Consider the following 18,897-nt stretch of genomic DNA (forward strand, 5'->3'; position numbering starts at 1 on the left):
TCTAGCTGTGTTATTGGCTAGCAGTTGATTTACGGACTTACTCAAAAGATTGGACCAAGGCTCTGGAGCCGCATGTGGCTCTTTCATCCCTCTGCTGTGGCTCCCTATCCCCGGTCAGTTCCACAATTCATAGGGCTTTCTAATAGGACAGGTAGAGGAAAAAAGATGCCAGACTCGGAGGAGACACTTTGGCGGGGAAACCGGACTTCTGGTTGGCTCCAGAATAGAAGGTGGGAGGGGGCTTCCGGTTTACAACCTTTGTGGCTCTTCGAGTGTTTAAGGTTGCCGAGCCCTGGACTAGACCATTGGTGGGAAATCTATCATATTCAAGATATTGCTTGAAGTACAGTTTTTAAGAACCCAACTGGCCTGGCCTCCAACATGGGATTTGTAGTCTGCCAACATACCAGCTGCTTGTTCTTAGCCCGAGGGCAATTTCTTTTGCAAGAAGGCAGAGACGCCATAATTAAATAAGAAAAGGCTAGAATTAAAAGTATTCCAGCAGCAACTCCGTCTTTTGCTACCTATGACCGTGATACCTCCAGTATGCAGATAGTCCTCAACTTACGACCATACATTTTGTGAGCTTAGTTCGAAGTTACAATGGCGCCGAAAAAAGTTTTTTTCACACTGATGATCGTTTCAGCATTCCCACAGTCACAGGATCAAAATTCCAATGCTTGGCAACTGTCACGTATTTATGACGGTTTCAGGGTTCTTTGGGTAGTGGTGTGTGTGTCATGTGATCCCTTTTGGGGACTTTGTGACCAGCAAAGTCAACAGGAAACTTAACCACTAAATTACTAGTTTAACAAATGCAACAATTCACTTAACAACCCTTCTAGAAAGGTCATAAAAGAGGGCAAAATTCACCTAGCTGTCCCATTTAAGCAGCAGAAAGGTTTGAGCTCAGTTGTGGTCGTAAGTGAAGGACTACCTAAGAATTAGGGGGGAACCTTCCTCAGTTTTCTTTTTTTTACTCCCATTTGGTTCAAATTCTTCTTGTATTTATGATGGAACTGCCTCTATGTTTCATAATTGCAGGGCTAATCCAGAGACCATGCGTTATTGAGCGCTCAACCCCAAAGCTATGGGCCTGTTCAACCAAGCAGAGCTGTGCCCTTATCCGGCAGCCTTGGAAAAGGGGCAACTGGATGAGCAGAAATGCAGCCGTTCACCGGATTGCGAGGGTTCTCCAGCCCAGAGCAGTGCCGAAGGGGACTCGGTTTCTTCTGAAAACGACTCTCCGCCAGGCAGCCATTCCAGCGGCTGCGCAGAAGAGGATGAAGCCAGTAGCACAGAGAGTGCCCAAAATGGGGTGAGTATTGGCACCCAGTCAGTGGTGGGATTCAGCCAGTTCGCACCTATCCGGGAGAACCGGTTGTTAATTTTCTAAGCAGTTCGGAAAACCGGTTGTTGGAAGAAATCTCATTTTGTTTTTTCCCCCCCAACTTTACAGAGCTAATCCTGTAAGGAAGGCAGGAAGGAAACATTCTGGTGTTGTTTCTAGCCTCATTTGTTTTGCCCTGCTTACAGAAACTGCCTCTCTGGTTAACCCTTATTACATTGTAAAGGCTAAAGCAAAGCGCCCATTGACGTGAGTGACTTTGAGTTAGCTACGCCCACACGGTCACATGACCATTAGTCCACGCCTACCCAGCTGGTCATTAGGGCAGAGAACCGGTTGTTAAATTATTTGAATCCCACCACTGCACCCAGTGCTAAGAAGCTTTACATGTGTCAGGTTTCCAAAAGATGCCCTAATTAATTCATGAGTCTCGAGCCAAGTTTCAAAAGAAATCCAGTCATTTATTAGGAACACCATTTCGGCAATGCCCCATTGCAGTCAGATCTGACCTCATTTTAATTATGGTTGAAATTTGCCCCCTTTTCTTCCCTCCCCTCATAAAGTTGCCAACATATTTGTGGTCCAGAATTATTCTTTTTCTTAATGCCCAACTTGTAACCCTAACTGCTATTGCTATAACTGCTATTTTAATGTTGTACGCCGCCCTGAGTCCTTTGGAAGAAAGATGCCATATAAATCCAATAAACAAACAAACATTTTGCATGTTTGCAGTGTCGTCACATGATGAAATTTGGGACGCTTGGAAACCCCCCATAAATTTATGACGATTCCTGTGTCCCAGGTCGTGTGACCGCTATTTGCAACTTTCCCAGCTGGCTTCCAATAAGAAAAGTCCAGAAGAGAAGCCGGATTCATTTAACGACCATGTAATTCACTTACCTGCAGTGGTTCGCTTAACAATGGTGCCAAAAAGGTCATGAAATTGGGCACCATTCCCTTAACAGTGACCTTTGCTGGGCCCCACGGTGGTGGTAAGGGGATATTAAAATATCATTTTAAAAAAGCTGACCGTCATTGTCCAACCCTGAACAGAATATAAAGGTTAGTAACCCTGAATCATCACATGAACATGTAAACTATAATAAGCTGTATCCATACTGCTAAAAGCACAGGTGGGCTGCTACGGATTCGCCCAGGTTCAGGAGAGAACTCGTAGCTAACGTTATGGCCAATTCGGAGAACCTCCAAATCCCACCCCTGGCTGGCTCTGCCTACCCTTCCCCTCATGGGAGTCTCCACACGGGCCCGTTTTGGATTGAATTGAATTGAATTTTATTATTTGTATGCCGCCCTTCTCCGGGAAGGACTCAGGGCGGCGAACAATTCAAAAGGGGAAAAGGGGGAACATAGAACAGAATACAGATAATTAAAATAAGCAAGAATCACGCAACCATACAAGTCGAGAGGGGAGGGGAACTCATCAACCCCAGGCCTGCCGGCACAGGCAGGTTTTGACAGCTTTTCGGAAGGCCTGGAGAGAGGTGAGGGTCCGAATCCCTGCGGGGAGTTCGTTCCAGAGGGCTGGAGCTGCGAGGCAAGTGCAGGGCCCTCGTGGAGGTGTGGGGAGAGGGAAAAACTGGCCTTCCGGATGTTCCGGAAGGCTAGAAATGGGCCCGTTTCTGGCCTCCGGAGGGCCTCTGGAGCCCGGGAAAGGACGTTTTCGCCCTCCCAGAGACTCAAGGAAAGCCTCCGGAGCCTGGGGAAGGTGAAAACGTCCCCCTCCCCCACCGTGGCACAGGAGGCCGACTAGGCCATGGGTACCATAGCGATGCCCACCCAACAACCAGGAAGAGAACCCGTTGCTGACATTTTTGAAGCCCACCCCTGGCTAAAAATGTTTCCTAATTTAGGAAGCCTGGTCGTATCATTGCGACATTAAGCCCTGCAACTTCTGATTCTTGCCTCCCTCTCTTCCCAGCACGAGGGTCTTTGTAGTGGAAGCACTACTGGCTGTGATCCTAAAGACGAGCAGCGTGCAGCCCTGAACAAGATCTCCGCTCTTGAAAACCGGCTCAAGGAGCTGCATCATCGGAAGAAAGAGCTGAATATAGAGGTACACCTTAGCTTACTCAGTCCCCTCCCTGCATCACGAGGTTGTTGATCGGACAACAATCAGCACCTGTAAAACCAGTGTTGAGAGGCCCACACCCAAGCAATTGAGGAAGAACAGATTCAACTTTTGGAAGGAGGACGGAGAGAGAGATTTGTTTGCTCCCTTGGACAGGAAATCTCCATCACCCAACGCCGAAGGTGCTCCCCTCGGTGCAGGGAGGCCATTTTCTGGGCCGGAAGTGTGGACGTTTGCATGCCCGGATTCTCCCAGTTGTAGGCTTCGCTTTGGGCCTCTGCACCTCCCCGTGGTTGTGTTGACATTGCGTCAGTCAGCACACATCGGGGCACGTCAAGATGTTTTGGCAACGTTCCCCTGACCTGTCTCCTCCTCTTCTTGGCAGATGGACCTGGAAGGTGCCTTGTTAGAAGGGGAACTGCAGGAAGAGAGGCAGGAGCTACGGCAAGAGGAGGAACGGCTGCTGGAGCTGAAAGAACGTCTCGCGGAGACAGAGCTCAGGTGCCGGGAAGAACGCGAGAAGGTGAGCAACTGCTCTTCAGCAGTTTTCTCATGATTTACCCCCACCCCTCCCCAAATTCTCTAGTTGCAGCGTCAGTTCTGGACTGGATCAGGACACCCGAAGCAGATCATAGCTTGTCCTCTTCCAATCCCTTAAGCAGAGACCAGTTGAATTGATGGTCTTGCTTCAGCCCGTGTTGAAGGACAGGATAGTTGCCCCAAAGAGACAGGCGAGGAGGTGAAATGCCCATAGCTTAATCCCCTAGCACCATCCCGGAGCGTGGACTGTTTTAAAACAGCTGCCTCCCTTCCTTTAACTTACGCCTGGCTTGCGAGTACTGTATTTATTCCTTTGTGTTGAGTTTCAGTATAGGTCCCTCGGAGCTCTTCAGCTACCGGTGGATGAAATACAACCCGTAGCCGCACAGCTCCTATCCCGCCTTCCCTCTGGGGCTCAGGAGGTGTAAATTAAAAGCAAAGAGGCTGGTGGTTTTAAAAAAATGAGCAAAGCTATTTCTACTGAATTCCCATGCTGTCTGGGGAGAATGGGCCTCCACTCCTCTGGAGGACTTTAGAGTGCTGGAAGCGAAGGACTTTGTTTTGTGGTTTCTGCATCTCTCTCGAAGGGTCATTGTCCAGCTGGACTGAACGTTAACCCTTTTTTTATGCTCTAACATGTTGATCTCTTCTCCAGGCCTGTTTGTTTTTCTTCCCTTCCTTCTTGAATTCCACCCTTTGCCTTCCTTAAATTTCCTCTTATCAGAAGGTCTGTTGATATTTTGCCTCTGTCCTCATAACTTCCCGGACAAATGGCTAGTCAAAACTTTGCAGGCAAATGTCCAGTTTTGGACTCAACCGGAATGGCAGGAGGATGCCTGCATGGGCAAGAAGAGAACTAGAAGGACTTCGAGATCTTCGAGAAGAGCCAAGGTGGCGCAGTGGTTAAATGCAGCACTGCAGGCTACTGCTAGATCAGCAGGTCAGCGGTTCAAATCTCACCGGCTCAGGGTTGACTCAGCCTTCCATCCTTCCGAGGTGGGTAAAATGAGGACCCAGATTGTTGGGGGCAATATGCTGACTCTCTGTAAACCGCTTAGAGAGGCCTGAAAGGCCTATGAAGCGGTATATAAGTCTACTGCTATATATTGCTATCTTTTCAGATCTTACAATTTTGTAATTTAATGATCTCGTAAAAGTCACTGCCATGGTTGCAGGCCTGGTAGTGTGTTCTTCATCACAGCTCTATAAGCAACAGCAATAGTATATAGCAGGGGTGTCATTGGATTTCAGGATTTCATTGAGGGCCGCACTAGGGTTGTGTTGTACCTGAGGGGGGCAGTGGGCATGGCCAGCTTGATGTCCCTCATGTTGGAGGGCTCTGTCGGTGGCTTGAGCTCTTCGATAGCGAAAACGGGCTCCCGAGCTCCGTTTTTGGCTGGGACGACCTCCTGCAATCCTCTGCCAGTGAAAACAGTGTGCGTGTGTGTGGGGTGGAATGTGTGGCCCTCATGAACTCTGTTTTCAGCTGGGACGGTCTCCTGCAACCCTCTGCCAGTGAAAATGGAGCTCAGGGGGTGCGTGTGGCCCTCCCAAGCTCCATTTTTGCTGGCGGACGCACCGGGGGTGGTCCTTTGCTGTTACCAGGGCAGCCCCAAGGGCTAGATCTAAGCACCCCAAGGGGCAGATCCAGCCCACGGGCTTGCCCATTGCTTGTGCGTCCCATTTCCAAAGGTTCCACCACAAAACCGCGGTAGACTAAAGCGTGTGTGACTAAAGCGCGGTGACAAAACCGCACCTTCAAAAACCGTGCGACAACAGCGTGCCGACAACAGCGCGCCGACAGAAGCGCGCTGTAACATAACCCTAAAAATAACCCTAAACCTAACCCTAAACCTAACGCTAAACCTACCCTAAACCTAACCCTAAACCTAACCCTAAACCTAACCCTAAACCTTACCTTAAGTTAAATCGCGCTTCTGTCGGCGCGCTGTTGTCGGCACGCTGTTGTCGGCGCGCTTTTGACATCGCGGTTTTAGCGCCGTGGTGTTGTCGGCACGCTTTTGACGTTCGCGGTTATGTCGTGCCACGATTTCCAAATGGGCCATGGCCTGGTACTGGACCGCCACCCAGGTGTTAGGGACCCCTGCTCTACAACATTCCTTGGATGATTTACAATGTAAGCATTATTTGCCCCTAACAATCTGAGTCCTCATTTTACCGACCTCAGAAGGATGGAAGGCTGAGTCAACCTTGAACCCCATTAGAAACCAAACTCCAGGCTGTGGGCAGAGTTGGCCTGCAATACTCCATTCTAACCACTGCACCACCAGGGCTTCTCTAGTGGTGAATCCCACCAGACAGACCAAAGTTCAATTCCATAGGGAGGCTAAGTTTAGTTTTATTGAGAGAAGCTACAACAATAACAACCATTCAAGTCTGGTTGTGCTCTATCTCCTCCTCTTATACTCATGCGAATTAGGGAGGTGTCCATCTGAGTCTCTTCCGCATATTTCTGCTTGTTTTGAACTGAACGTATGTCTTTCCTTTGTTGCCTGGTACATAGCTCACATATCTCGCGTCAAGGTCATCTCTCTTACTCTCTACAATAGCGTCCATCACAATCTAAGCTTTAAAGAGCAAATAGGAAACGCAGCTGAGGATTCTGGCTTCTTAAGGCCTCCCAACTCACCCATTCAGTTATTCATCCATCTCCCCCGTTTATGTTTCCTTTCTCTCATTTTGCATGTTATAAATATGCAAACTAGCTTGGCGAAGGTAGAGAGATGAATAAAACAAGAGGGCGCGAGCGCCATGAAGTTAGTTAGTTAGAAATTTTAATGTCTTTCTCCGGCAAAAACAGGTGCGATGGAATATGCATCTGGAGAAGGAGAGAGTGTGTGCGTCTCTCTCTGTGTGTGTGTGTGTGTGTGTGTGTGTGTGTGAATGGCAGCAATAGCATTGCAGCTTCTAAGGGAGGAGGCAGCACATTCCAGAGAGGGTTCAAAGACAAGAAACTGCACAGTCCTGAACTTTGTGGCGGTGGAAAGAAAAAAATTCAGGTAATCAGAATCTCCCACGGTATATCTATTAGGTTAGAGGGTTATAACTTTAGTCTGGCAAGAATCTGTCTATTAGATGTAAAAAGATAAGAAACTGCACTTGAACTGCACTCATCGTGTTATCTTTGGGCTTAGGCCTGACAACATGACAGGAACAGGGAAACGCCAGACTCCACCAAGAGTCTATCAAGTCCAGCGCCACCTAGTGACCAAACTATGGAATGATAGTATCCATACAATGAGGAAACCTTGTGGATCAATTCTATTCTGCTGCTTTCTTCTACAACATATTTATCAATTGCTAGTATTACTTTCCATAGGATTCTGGGACCATCCCCGATCTTATGAGTCATGCAAAATGATGTATTTTCTCTATGGTCATCTCCACAGGGGGAAGGAGGGAGGGAAGGAAGGAAGAGGAAGGGAAGGAAGGAAGGAAGGAAGGAAGGAAGAAAGAAAGAAAGAAAAAAAAAGAAAAAGGGAGGGAGGGAGGAAGGAAGGAAGAAGGAGGGAAGGAAGGAAGAATGAAAGGAAGAAAGAACGAACATAAAATAAAATATAAGATTAGGGGATATAAAAACACACTTGCCTGCCCTCCTGAAAATCTATGCTTATTAAAACAAACTATTCATTTTATTCAATTCGTATTGTTAATTTAAATAATGTTAAACTAAATGTACCATGTAGGAATGAGGAACACATTATCCTCCAGATGGCAATCAGTTACAATTCTCAGATTCTTCCATCCTGAGATAAATAGTCCAGCTAATGAAATGTCAGCTTTTCCCATTTCTAGCAATCTTTTTATTCTGCATGCAGCCAATGTGAGAAAAAGGCAGAAAAGATATACAGGACAAAGTCCCTGTTTTTTCGAGACTCTGCTTGAATTGTTCATGCTTTCTCCCAGAATCCTTTCCCCCGTCCCCTTTACGGACAAGTCCTTTCTGACTTCCACCTGCCCAAACCTTTGATTTGAGGAAGAAGACACACATTGATGGCGGTCCTTTCTGGCGAATTCCACAGAAATAGAAAGCAGGAATCTTATTTTAAGCTAGCTTCTCCTTTTGTAATTGCTAGATTTCAGGAATAGCAATATTTAAGACTGGCGTGCCTCTGTCTCTAATTCATACAGAGAGAGTCTTCTCTAGGGTGCCCTATGAATAGCCTCAACTCCCCCCCACCCCTTCCAGGAGGTGACAAAAACCTGGCTGATTTCTCAGGTGCTGCACAAGCCCCTTTGTTGAGGCCCCGTAGAGATGTAGTTGTGTTAGTAGTTTGTTGCGGTGCCTCACTGCTTTTTAGGCTTTATTTTTGTGTCGGTAGATTGTTACTTGCTGACCCAGTGAATGCATTTAAGCTGGTTGGCTGTATACGTTTTCTAAATGAATGCATGAATGAATGAATGAATGAATGAATGAATGAATGAATGAATGAATGAATGAATGAATGAATGAATGAATGAATGAATACATGCATAAAACGTTTGCCGTGATGGGACTATATAGATAGTCCTCGACTTACGACCACAATTGCGCCCAACATTTCTGTTGCTAAGCAAGACAGTGGTTAAGTGAGTTTTGCCCCGTCATGCAACCTTGCTTGCCCCAGTTGCGAAGTGAATAACTAGAAATTGTTAAGTTCGTAACACGGTTGCTAAGTGAATCGGGCTTCCCCATTGACTTTGCTGGCCAGAAGGTCGCAAAAGGGGACCACCTGAGCTCAGGATACTGCAACCATCATAAATATGAGTCAGTGGCCAAGAGTCCAAGTGTAAATCATGTGACCATGGCAGAGGTGGGTTCCTACTGGTTCGGCCCGGTTCGGCTGGGTAGGTAGTAACTTGGCTGCCCCCATGCAAACGAACTGTTTCCATTGTCGGTGGCGCCATCTTTATTTTTGCTTCTGCGCATGCGCAGAACAATCTCCGTTGCAGAAATGCAACCCCCCCTCTCCCCTTTTCTTATGTTCTGCATATGCGCAGACCTTGCCGGGTGTAAATGCGGGAAACAAGCGTGTGTGCAAAAAAACCTGTGTGCCGTACCAGCAGTAATGCCGTTAGCAACCCACCCCTGAACCACGGGGATGCTGGAACAGTCGTTAAGTGAGAAAAAACATTCATAAGTCAGTTTTATCAGTGCCATTGTAACTTTGGGCAGTCACTAATTGGTTGTTGTATGACAAGAACTACCTGTAATTCAGGGTGCTTGTTTCTGACATTTTTGCTTGTTTCTGGCCAAAATGTCCATTCAAATAAAGGGTTTGTTTAAGGACCGCAGTGCTCACTTAATGACAGCCATGAAAAAGGCCAGAAATCGGCTTACGGCCGTATTGTCTTACGACACGATTTCCAGATCCAATTATGGTTGCTAGCCGAGGATTCCCCGTATTCCGTGAGCCTAGTGATCCATGCCTCCTATTCCAGCTTGCTCATTTACCTGCTGGAATTCCCGATTGCCTGTAGCAAGTAGGGGGAATTGTTGCAACTCCAAGGTTATCCCATCGGTGAGAAGAAGGCCTCCCAGGCAGCCTTATCAGGGCCTCTGATCATCTGTGGGCGAGGAAGGTGTATCCATCCCTACCAGCAGGAGTGGCTGGGTATTTACATCGCTCATGGACAGGTAGTGACGCTACCCTGCCCTCCTTCTCTTTTGGCAGGAGAAGGCACGTCTCCAACGAGAACGTCAGAGGGTGGAGGAGCTCCAGAGACAGCATGCTGAGTCTCAGATCCACCTAAACAACCAGCCGGAATCGATGCGTGAACGGATGCAGAAGCAACTCCAGGAGGTAAGCGCGCGTCAGTTCAACTCGGCCTTCAGCCGGAGATAGTCCGTGCCCATAAATCACGAGGGAATTGTGCACTCCTGATGCAGAAGGTGTTTAGCGCTTGTCTCCTTCGGAGCCACTGCTTTGACTTCCTAGCGTGGTCTCTGATCTTGGGATTTCGTGGATTGCAAGTGAGTTTCAAACCGGTCTGACTTGCCTTAGCTTGTCGAGATCATTCAAAGTGATCTATCCTTCCTAGGCTGAGCGCCGTGCTCAGTTTTTGGAATGTAAAGGGGTCTTATTTTGGTGGAAGGACTCCAGACGTGGTTGCGTGTCCCATCATCTGAGTGAAGATTGCACTGCCTGCTTGGATTTGACAGAGTTTGAATCAGAGGGACTCTGTTGTTGTTTTTCTTTAATGTATTGGAAGGTGCTCTTTGAGAAGATGAAATCCAAGGATGGTAAAATTGCTCTTCCACTTACGACTATAACCTTGTTGCTTGTATCTTTATGATTTATATTCTTTTATTTAGTTGCCTAGTATGATTTTGATGGTTTATTTCAGTGTTTCTCAACCTTGGCAACTTGAAGATGTCTGGACTTCAACTCCCAGAATTCCCCAGCCAGCGAATGCTGGCTGGGGAATTCTGGGAGTTGGACTCCAGACATCTTCAAGTAGCCAAGGTTGAGAGACACTGGTTTATTTAGTATCCTATGACTATCACTAAGTGTTGTATCATGATTCTGGGTGAATGTATTTTTTTTTTTTTGCAATCTGTTTTTTTTATTTTTAAACTTTTAAAAAAAACAATATTTAAAAAAAATATAATCTCATCCATTACATACAGCAGGTTCCTTGGTTACAAGTGTTTTTGCATCCATATTCTCAATTACATTTACAATCACAGATTTTTCATCTAATATAACTAAATACCTCACTTTCATTGTACAGTGTATATTCAATTACAATTAATATTTTTTTTCAATAAACCTAATTCCCTTACATTCTTGATTGTCTGTTTAACAACAATATATGTTTAATATAATCACAGATCCCAATATGAAAGAGATTTACCAAGCATTTATATTTGTAGATCACTGTTTTCAATTATGTATAATTCCACCAATCAACTATTGAGTATGCTTATATTCATTTTTGTCCTTGTACATTATACATTCAAACAAAGATGTTATTCTTTCATTTTTCAACAAGGTATTCTAGTAAAGCTATTCTATATATTCTCTCTCTCTCTCTCTCTCTCTCTCTCTCTATCTCTCTCTCTCTCTCTCTCTCTCTCAAGATATAGATATAGATATAGATATAGATATAGATATAGATATAGATATAGATATAGATATAGATATAGATATAGATATAGATATAGATATAGATATAGATATAGATATAGATGATATAGATATAGATATAGATATAGATATAGATATAGATATAGATATAGATATAGATATAGATATAGATATAGATATAGATATAGATATAGATATAGATGATATAGATATAGATATAGATATAGATATAGATATAGATATAGATAGAGATAGAGATAGAGATAGAGATAGAGATAGAGATAGAGATATAGAGATATAGAGATAGAGATAGAGATAGAGATAGAGATAGATATAGATATAGATATAGATATAGATATACACACATACATACATACACACACACATACATACATATGCATACATACATACGCATACATACATACCAATTTTTAATTGCTTCCTTATTAAAATTATTTATCAACAACAAGATACCTTTATAATATATTCTTAGGGTTATACATTATATCACCAATCCTCTATCAGGTATACATAAATGGCTGGGGGGCGGGGGGAACCTGGAAATGAAAAATGTCTTACTTATGTTTTAACTGAAGGAGCTAAGTGATAATACAATTATGCTGTGAAATAGATTAACAGTGATACAATGAAAGCCTGATACATATATGAATTGAATACTTTAAAACTTTTTGTTTTAAAATGGATAAGGATAAGGATGTATGTATTCCTTTTATGTACACTGACAACTTATGCACCGAAGATAAAATTCCTTGTGTGTCCAGTCACACTTGGCCAATAAAGAATTCTGTTCTATTAATTCTTTCCTAGACGTCTGAGATGCTAGAAGGAGCCCTGAGATGTTATGAAGATCTGGAATTCCAACAGCTAGAACGTGAAAGCCACCTAGAAGAGGAGAAAGAAGCCATTTGTCACGCTTTGACGGAAGAGATCACCCAGTTGCAGAACAGCATTAACCAAAGGAAGGTGAGAAACTGTCATCTAAATCCTCCGTGATCCAGTTGTAGTCTCAATTTTCTCCCCTTGGTTTTCAGTCCACGATTGTCCTGTTAAGTCAGTGGTGGGATTCAGCCAGTTCGCACCCATTTGGGAGAACTGGTTGTTAACTTTCTAAGCAGTTGGGAGAACCGGTTGTTGGAAGAAATCTCCTTTTGTTTTTTTTCCACTTTACAGGGCTAATCCTATAAGGAAGGCAGGGAGGAAATATTCTGGTGTTGTTTCTAACCCAATATTTATTGCCCTGCTTACAGAAACTGCCTCTCCAGTTAACCCTTATTACATTGCAACAGCTAAGGCAAAGCACCCATCAATGTGAGTGGCATTGAGTTGCCCATGCCCACATGGTCACATGACTACCGAGCCATGCCTACCCAGCTGGTCATTAGGGTAGAGAACCGGTTGCTAAATTATTTGAATCCCACCACTGCATTAAGTCCTCCTCAATCTGGTTTCCTCCAATTACGTTGGACCTCAGCACTAATGATGCTGAGCCAACACTGTCAAAGGAAATGCCGTTTAGTATTTATGGAAACTGATTAAATAGGGAACCAAGTAGATAAGGCCATCTTATACAAAATGATCAGAAGGGAAGAAATATACTGGTAGATGTCATTGGATCCAATCTGTGTCATTGCCAATTTCAACAACTTAATAGCCAGCTATCAACACCACAATCAACATCTTAAAAGCTAGACACACAACAGGCACAATACCACACACAGAACAGCCGAAAAAACACACACTTCAGAGAGAAGTTCCCTGAAGATGGACTCCAGCATGAGTCCAAAAGAGAGAAATTCTAGCTAGAGAGAAGTTCCCTGAAGATGGACTCCAGCACGAGTCCAAAAGAGAGAAGTTCTAGCTAGAGAGAAATTCTCCAAGGATGGACTCCAGCACGAGTCCAAAAGAGGGAAGTTCTAGCTAGAGAGAAATTCTTTGAGGTTTAAGGTTTAAGGTTTTATTGGGATTTATATGCCGCCCTTTTCCCTGAGGGGACTCAGGGCGGCTTACAACCACAGGGGAGGGGGGTGCAAGGTCAAAAACAAAACAATATGTGCACAAAGAAAAAATAATAAAACACAACTTTCATTCAGCGATCAAACACTCGGGCGGGTAATTGGAAACCTATCCCCAGGCCTGCTGGGAGAGCCAGATCTTGAGGGCTGCGCGGAAGGTCTGGATAGTGGTGAGGGTACGGATCTCCATGGGGAGCTCGTTCCACAGGGTCGGGGCGGCAACAGAAAAGGCTCTCCTCCGTGTGGTCGCCAGTCGACATTGACTGGCAGATGGAATTCGGAGGAGGCCCAGTCTGTGCGATCTAATTGGTCGATTTAGGGAGGTAATCGGCAGAAGGCGGTCTCTCAAGTACCCAGACCCGCTACCATGGAGTGCTTTAAAGATGGTCATCAGTATCCTGAAGCGCACCCGGAGGACCAACAGGCGGAGACCAACAGGCAGCCAATGCAGCTCGCGGAGGACAGGTGTAACGTGGGCGAACCGCGGTGCGCCCACTATCACTCGCGCGGCTGCATTTTGGACTAGCTGCAGTCGCCGGATGCACTTCAGGGGCAACCCCATGTAGAGCCCATTGCAGTATTCCAGTCTAGAGATCACAAGGGCTCGAGTGACTGTTGTGAGAGCCCCCCGGTCTAGGTAGGGCCGCAACTGGCGGACCAGGCGAACCTGGGCAAATGCCCCCCTGGTCACAGCTGACAGCTGGTGATCGAAAGTCAGCTGTGGGTCCAGGAGGACTCCTAAGTTGCGGACCCTATCTGAGGGGTATAAAATTTGACCCCCCAGCCTAAGCGTTGGTATATTAGCCAAATTATTGGGGGGGAAACACAACAGCCACTCGGTCTTATCCGGGTTGAGTACCAGTTTGTTAGCACTCATCCAGTTCCATTTGAGGATGGACTCCAGCACGAGTCCAAAAGAGAGAAGTTCTAGCAAGAGTGAAATTCTCCGAGGATGGACTCCAGCATGAGTCCAAAAGACAGAAGTTCTAGCAAGAGAGAAGTTCCCCATTTGCAACCTTCACTGCTGGCTCTCAACAAATAAAGTCAATGGGAAATAAAGTCAATGGGAAGCCAGTAGAACTTCTTTAGTTCTAGCTAGAGAGAAGTTATCTGAAGATGGGCTCCAGCACGAATCCAAAAGCTTGGAAGACAAAACCTCTGGTCCTGGTGACCAACCCAGATTGGATCCTGCATCATTTTCTTGAGAAAAACGTATATTCGCCTTCATCCGTGATAGATGTTATTGATAAACGAACATCCCAGGTTATCCGCCAAAATAACAGCAAATAATTCTGGAAACATTTTATTTTGATTTCAAACCTAGATCTGGTTGAACTGTAACTTGGTTATTTGAGAAAGCTGACTTTAAACTAAGCAACCAGGTAATTAGAGGGTTTGAGCTTTAAATTCTTTGCTTCTTGAGGACATTCTGGAATTTTGTAGTATTCCAAATGAAAGCTGACTGTAGAAAACAAAGGATTTACTTTTATCTTATAAGAATCTTAAGTGGTCGGCGAGAATTGCTTTCACCTTGAGATCCTTTGGTTTTGTTGCGTACTGTGTTTTTTTAGACAATACAAAAGTCTTTGTATTTAGACAGTACAAAAGTTTAAAAGTCCGTGGAAAAAGTAGGTGAATCACCCACGAAATATGTTGCAATGGGTTGGCAATTCCACAGTCGTATTTCCTTTTCTTTCTTTCTTTCTTTCTTTCTTTCTTTCTTTCTTTCTTTCTTTCTTTCTTTCTTTCTTTCTTTCTTTCTTTCTTTCTTTCTTTCTTTCTCTCTCTCTCTCTCTCTCTCTCTCTCTTTCTTTCTTTCTTTCTTTCTTTCTTAACAGCACCTGTCACGTTTGAACAGGGGCTGTCTGTAGGGAGAATTACTATCTCTCTTGAAATCCTAGATTATTATTTTTTTCGTTCACCGAGTTTCTCTCCACCCATGCAGAAGACAGTGCAGAAGCTGGAAGGCCAAGCCCTTTTAACACAAGAACAAATGATGGGTGTGTGCCAGAGATTTGCACAAGAGGAGGGAGAGGCTGTCAGCCATCTCAACGCGGTAAGGAATCCCTTTTCTTCTGCCAAGAAGCTTTGAGTATCCTGGTTTCCACACTCGGCTTTTTGCCTACCTGCTTTCTCACGCTTTCGGACGTTTGCAAGCGGTAGTCCTGAATCCCTCAACCAAGGACCGTCTTCTCTTCCTAATCTGTGGTGAGATCGCAAGGGGGATGTTTCCCTGGGTTCCTGGATGTGGTTTGTTGGGGGAGAAAAGTCGTTCTTGAACTTGGATTAGATCTGTAATACTTTTCAAAAGGCTTGTTGGAAGATAGAATTACAATTCGAGATCAGATAGGGCTAGTGACTTTAGAAGATGCTAGCTCAGCTTTCTTGCCTTTGAAGAAGACAAATGTTTTAGAATAATGTTTTGATTCTTCCAAATGTTGGTTGACCTGTTGTTGTTAGTTGCGAAGTTGTGTCCAACACATCACAACCACATGGACAAGGTTCCTCCAGGCCTTCCTGTCCTCTACCATCCTCTGGAGTCCATTTAAGCTCACGCTGACTGCTTCGGTGACTCCATCCAGCCACCTCCTTCTCTCTCATCTCCTTCTTCTTTTGCCCTCAACCTTTCCCAGCATGAGGCTCTTCTCCAGGGTGTCCTTCCTTCTCATTAGGTAGACAAAGTCTTTGAGTTTCCTCTTCAGGATCTGGCCTTCTAAAGAGCAGTCAGGATTGATCTCCTCTAGGACTGACTGGTTGGATCACCTTGCAGCCCAAGGGACTCGCAGGAATCTTCTCCAGCACCAGAGTTCAAAGGCCTCCATTCTTTGGCGCTCAGCCTTCCTTATGGTCCAACTTTCACAGCCATCCAACGCAACTGGGAAAACCTATATTATACACACTTTTGTTGGCAGGCTGACCTAGTCATGGATTTAAAAGCTGATGGAATGGACCGCTCTTGGTTCTTCCCAGCTGGGCATCTGAAATACAGATAGTCCCTCGACTTACAGCTATTCGTTTAGCCACTGTTTGAAGTTACAATCGCACTGGGAAAAGGGAACTACAATTGCAGGTGGACCTTCTCCTATGACCATGATGGAACCCAACATTTCTGTGGCCAAGTGAGACATTTGTTAAGTGAATTCTGCCCCATTTTACAACCTTTCTTGGCTCAGTTGTTAAGTGAATCGCTGCAGTTGATAAGTTAGTAACCCGTGTCAGAAGGGGATCATGTGACCCCAGGACACTGCAACCGTCATGAGGATGAGTCCCGTTGCCAAGCACCTGAATTATGATCGTTATGAATTACGACCAGGAGGATGCTGCAGAGAACTAAACTGTGAAAAAACAGCCATAAGTCACTTTCTTCAGTGCCTCTGTAACTTTGAACGGACACTAAATGAATGATCGTAAGTCAAGGACTGCCTGTGGTCCTTGCCCTAACGACAGTCATAGCATCCACAGGGTCATGTGATTAAAATGTGAGTGTTTGGCAACTGGAAATTCTGGCCCCGATTGTGGTTTTAAGTGGAGAACTTACACATTCCATGAAAGAAGTGAACGAGTGTGGAGACAGTGGGACATTTTCACCTGAAGTTAATGAAAAAGAATCCTACAAGAACAGAATCTGCAGATGCGAGATCCTGTCTGGAACTCTTTGGTTGCAACATGCTCAGGATATGCAGATATTCCTTATTACTGTAAGTCTCAGGTGTTTACAACATCAGAAATAATTTACTATTAAGACACCCAATCCTGAACTTCGGATCTTTCCAAAGTCTCCTTCCCTATTTCACACTGTGAAATCCTAGAATTTTAGTGTGCCAAGTTTCCCTCCACTCATTCAAAAACTCTTCAGGAGTTGGAAACGTCTAATCTATTTTAAAAAAAAAACGCTGGGTTTGAGTTTTTTGAGCATAGGAAAATTTGAATTTTGGGATGGAATTTTACCCTTCGTCGTCTAAGTAGGTCTTTTTCAGACTTGACAACCTGAAGATGTGTAGACTTCAACCTGAAGATCAGGGGTGGTATTTACTTACTTTCCCTACCGCTTCGCAAATGTGAGCATGCACACATTCCGTGCATGTGCATTGATTGTGCACGCAGCTTGCACGCATTCACGCAGCTTGAAAATGTGCCTAAATAGGATGGCATACAGCCGGGGCGGGTGGGCAGGCCCATCCGCGATTCCCACTACTGGTTTGGGTGAACCGGTCTGAACTGGCTGAATACTACCTCTGCTGAAGATGTGTGGACTTCAACACCCAGAATTCCAGTGGGTGGATTTCAACTCCCAGTATTTCCCAGCCAGCTGGGAGCTGGGAGTTGGGAGTTCCTCACTCTGGAATTCTGGGAGTTGAAGTCCAAACATCTTCAGCTTGAAGTCTACACATCTTCAAGTTGCCAAGTTTGAAAAACACAGGGTATAAGTTCTGACATTAGGAGGCAGCACAGGGCAGCTACTAGAGCAGGCTGAGAGGTGCTTCGGCAGAAACTTCTCCAAACATTATGAAATGTCTTTCCGATCTTGAAGAATGACTTGTCGCTTGTCTGCATTTAGGAGAAAAGCCGCCTCATGGATATGAGCCAGGAGTATTCAGCGAATGGGGAGGACCTGTCAGAGAATAAGGAGGGCGTGACCCAGGTAAGCCTCTCTAGGAAAAGCAGTGCTTCTCTATCTCCCTGTTCTTGGGGGTCATCCAAGGCTGCATTCCACATTCAGAAGGACATTGCAGACTCTGCAAAAAAGCTCATGTCTGGATGAAGATCTTGTTCCCCTTTTTCATGGCTTTAATGAATCAAAGCAGATAGAAATTATAACAAATGCAATTTTTGTGGGGGGGGGGCTTTGAAACACAGCGGTTGGAGAAGCACAGTCGAGGGACTTCTCTGCACGTTAGTTTTAATTTATATTTTTACATATAACCCTCGACTTATGAGTATAATTGAGCCCCAAATTTCTGTTGTTAAGTGAATGTTGCCCCATTTTACGACCTTTCTTGCCTCAGTTCTTTGCCTGAGTCCCTTTGGGAATAGGGCGGCATACAAGTTTAATAAAACCTAAACCTAAAACCAGTTGCTAAGTGAATCATTGCAGTTGATAAATTCATAATCTGGTGTTTGTGGCCAGCCAATGGCAGCTGGCAGCAGAGTCAGACAGTGAGGAGGTTGGGGAGGAACACGGGCCAGTCCTAGAGTCTGGGGAAGGCTCTGATGAGGGCTCTGTGTCGGAGGCAGAGAGGGGGCCAGAGCTGTCTGACAGTTATCAGCTGCCTTCAGAGTCAGACATCAATGAGGCAGATGAACAGCTGCAGCCTGTTCCCAGTGTGTGTATGCGTAGAGTTGCCAGACGAAAGGAACAGCTAAAGAACAGGGGTTGACTTGGGAGAAAGGCCACAGGTGGATGGTGAATGGCCCCTCCCAGAGGGAATAAAAGAGGAGCGAAATGGGAATGGAGCTTGCAGGAAACCATTAGTTCACTTCATTGGTTGGTGACTCTACAAGGCTCCTTGCTAAGTTCTGCAGAGATCGGCCTGGCAGCTCTCCAAGCCAGATAAGGTCTGTGACTGTAAATCCTCCCTCCAAAGACTTTGCTGGATATGAAGGAGCAGAATTCACAGCAAATTAATAAAAGGTTTTATTGTTGGGACCGGGAGTTTACTTCATGCTCTCGGGAAGCCTCGGTCAGAACACCCAGTTGTTAAGTGAATCTGCCTTCCCCCATTGACTTTGCTTCTCAGAAGGTCGCAAAAGGGGATCCCGTGACTCCCCCACCCCCCAATCTAAGTTATGATGCTG

General features: G+C 45.2%; 1 protein-coding gene across 1 annotated transcript in view; it reads left to right on the plus strand.

The window, feature by feature from the left end:
- Positions 1-1,022: 1,022 nt before the first annotated feature.
- The window catches only part of PHLDB3 (pleckstrin homology like domain family B member 3), a 31,524-nt gene continuing 13,649 nt past the window's right edge, over positions 1,023-18,897 (plus strand). The window contains exons 1-7 of the mRNA XM_087727217.1: positions 1,023-1,318; positions 3,288-3,422; positions 3,823-3,960; positions 9,653-9,781; positions 11,897-12,052; positions 15,047-15,157; positions 17,660-17,743. Of these exons, the coding sequence (XP_087583343.1) occupies positions 1,091-1,318; positions 3,288-3,422; positions 3,823-3,960; positions 9,653-9,781; positions 11,897-12,052; positions 15,047-15,157; positions 17,660-17,743 (981 nt within the window). The 5' untranslated portion in view covers positions 1,023-1,090. The remainder of the gene's footprint in view (positions 1,319-3,287; positions 3,423-3,822; positions 3,961-9,652; positions 9,782-11,896; positions 12,053-15,046; positions 15,158-17,659; positions 17,744-18,897) is intronic.

The sequence above is a fragment of the Thamnophis sirtalis genome, unplaced genomic scaffold (genome assembly GCF_051295495.1).
Source record: "Thamnophis sirtalis isolate CommonGarterSnake01/CBP01778 unplaced genomic scaffold, rThaSir2_p1.2 scaffold_13, whole genome shotgun sequence".
NCBI classification, from domain to species: domain Eukaryota; kingdom Metazoa; phylum Chordata; class Lepidosauria; order Squamata; family Natricidae; genus Thamnophis; species Thamnophis sirtalis.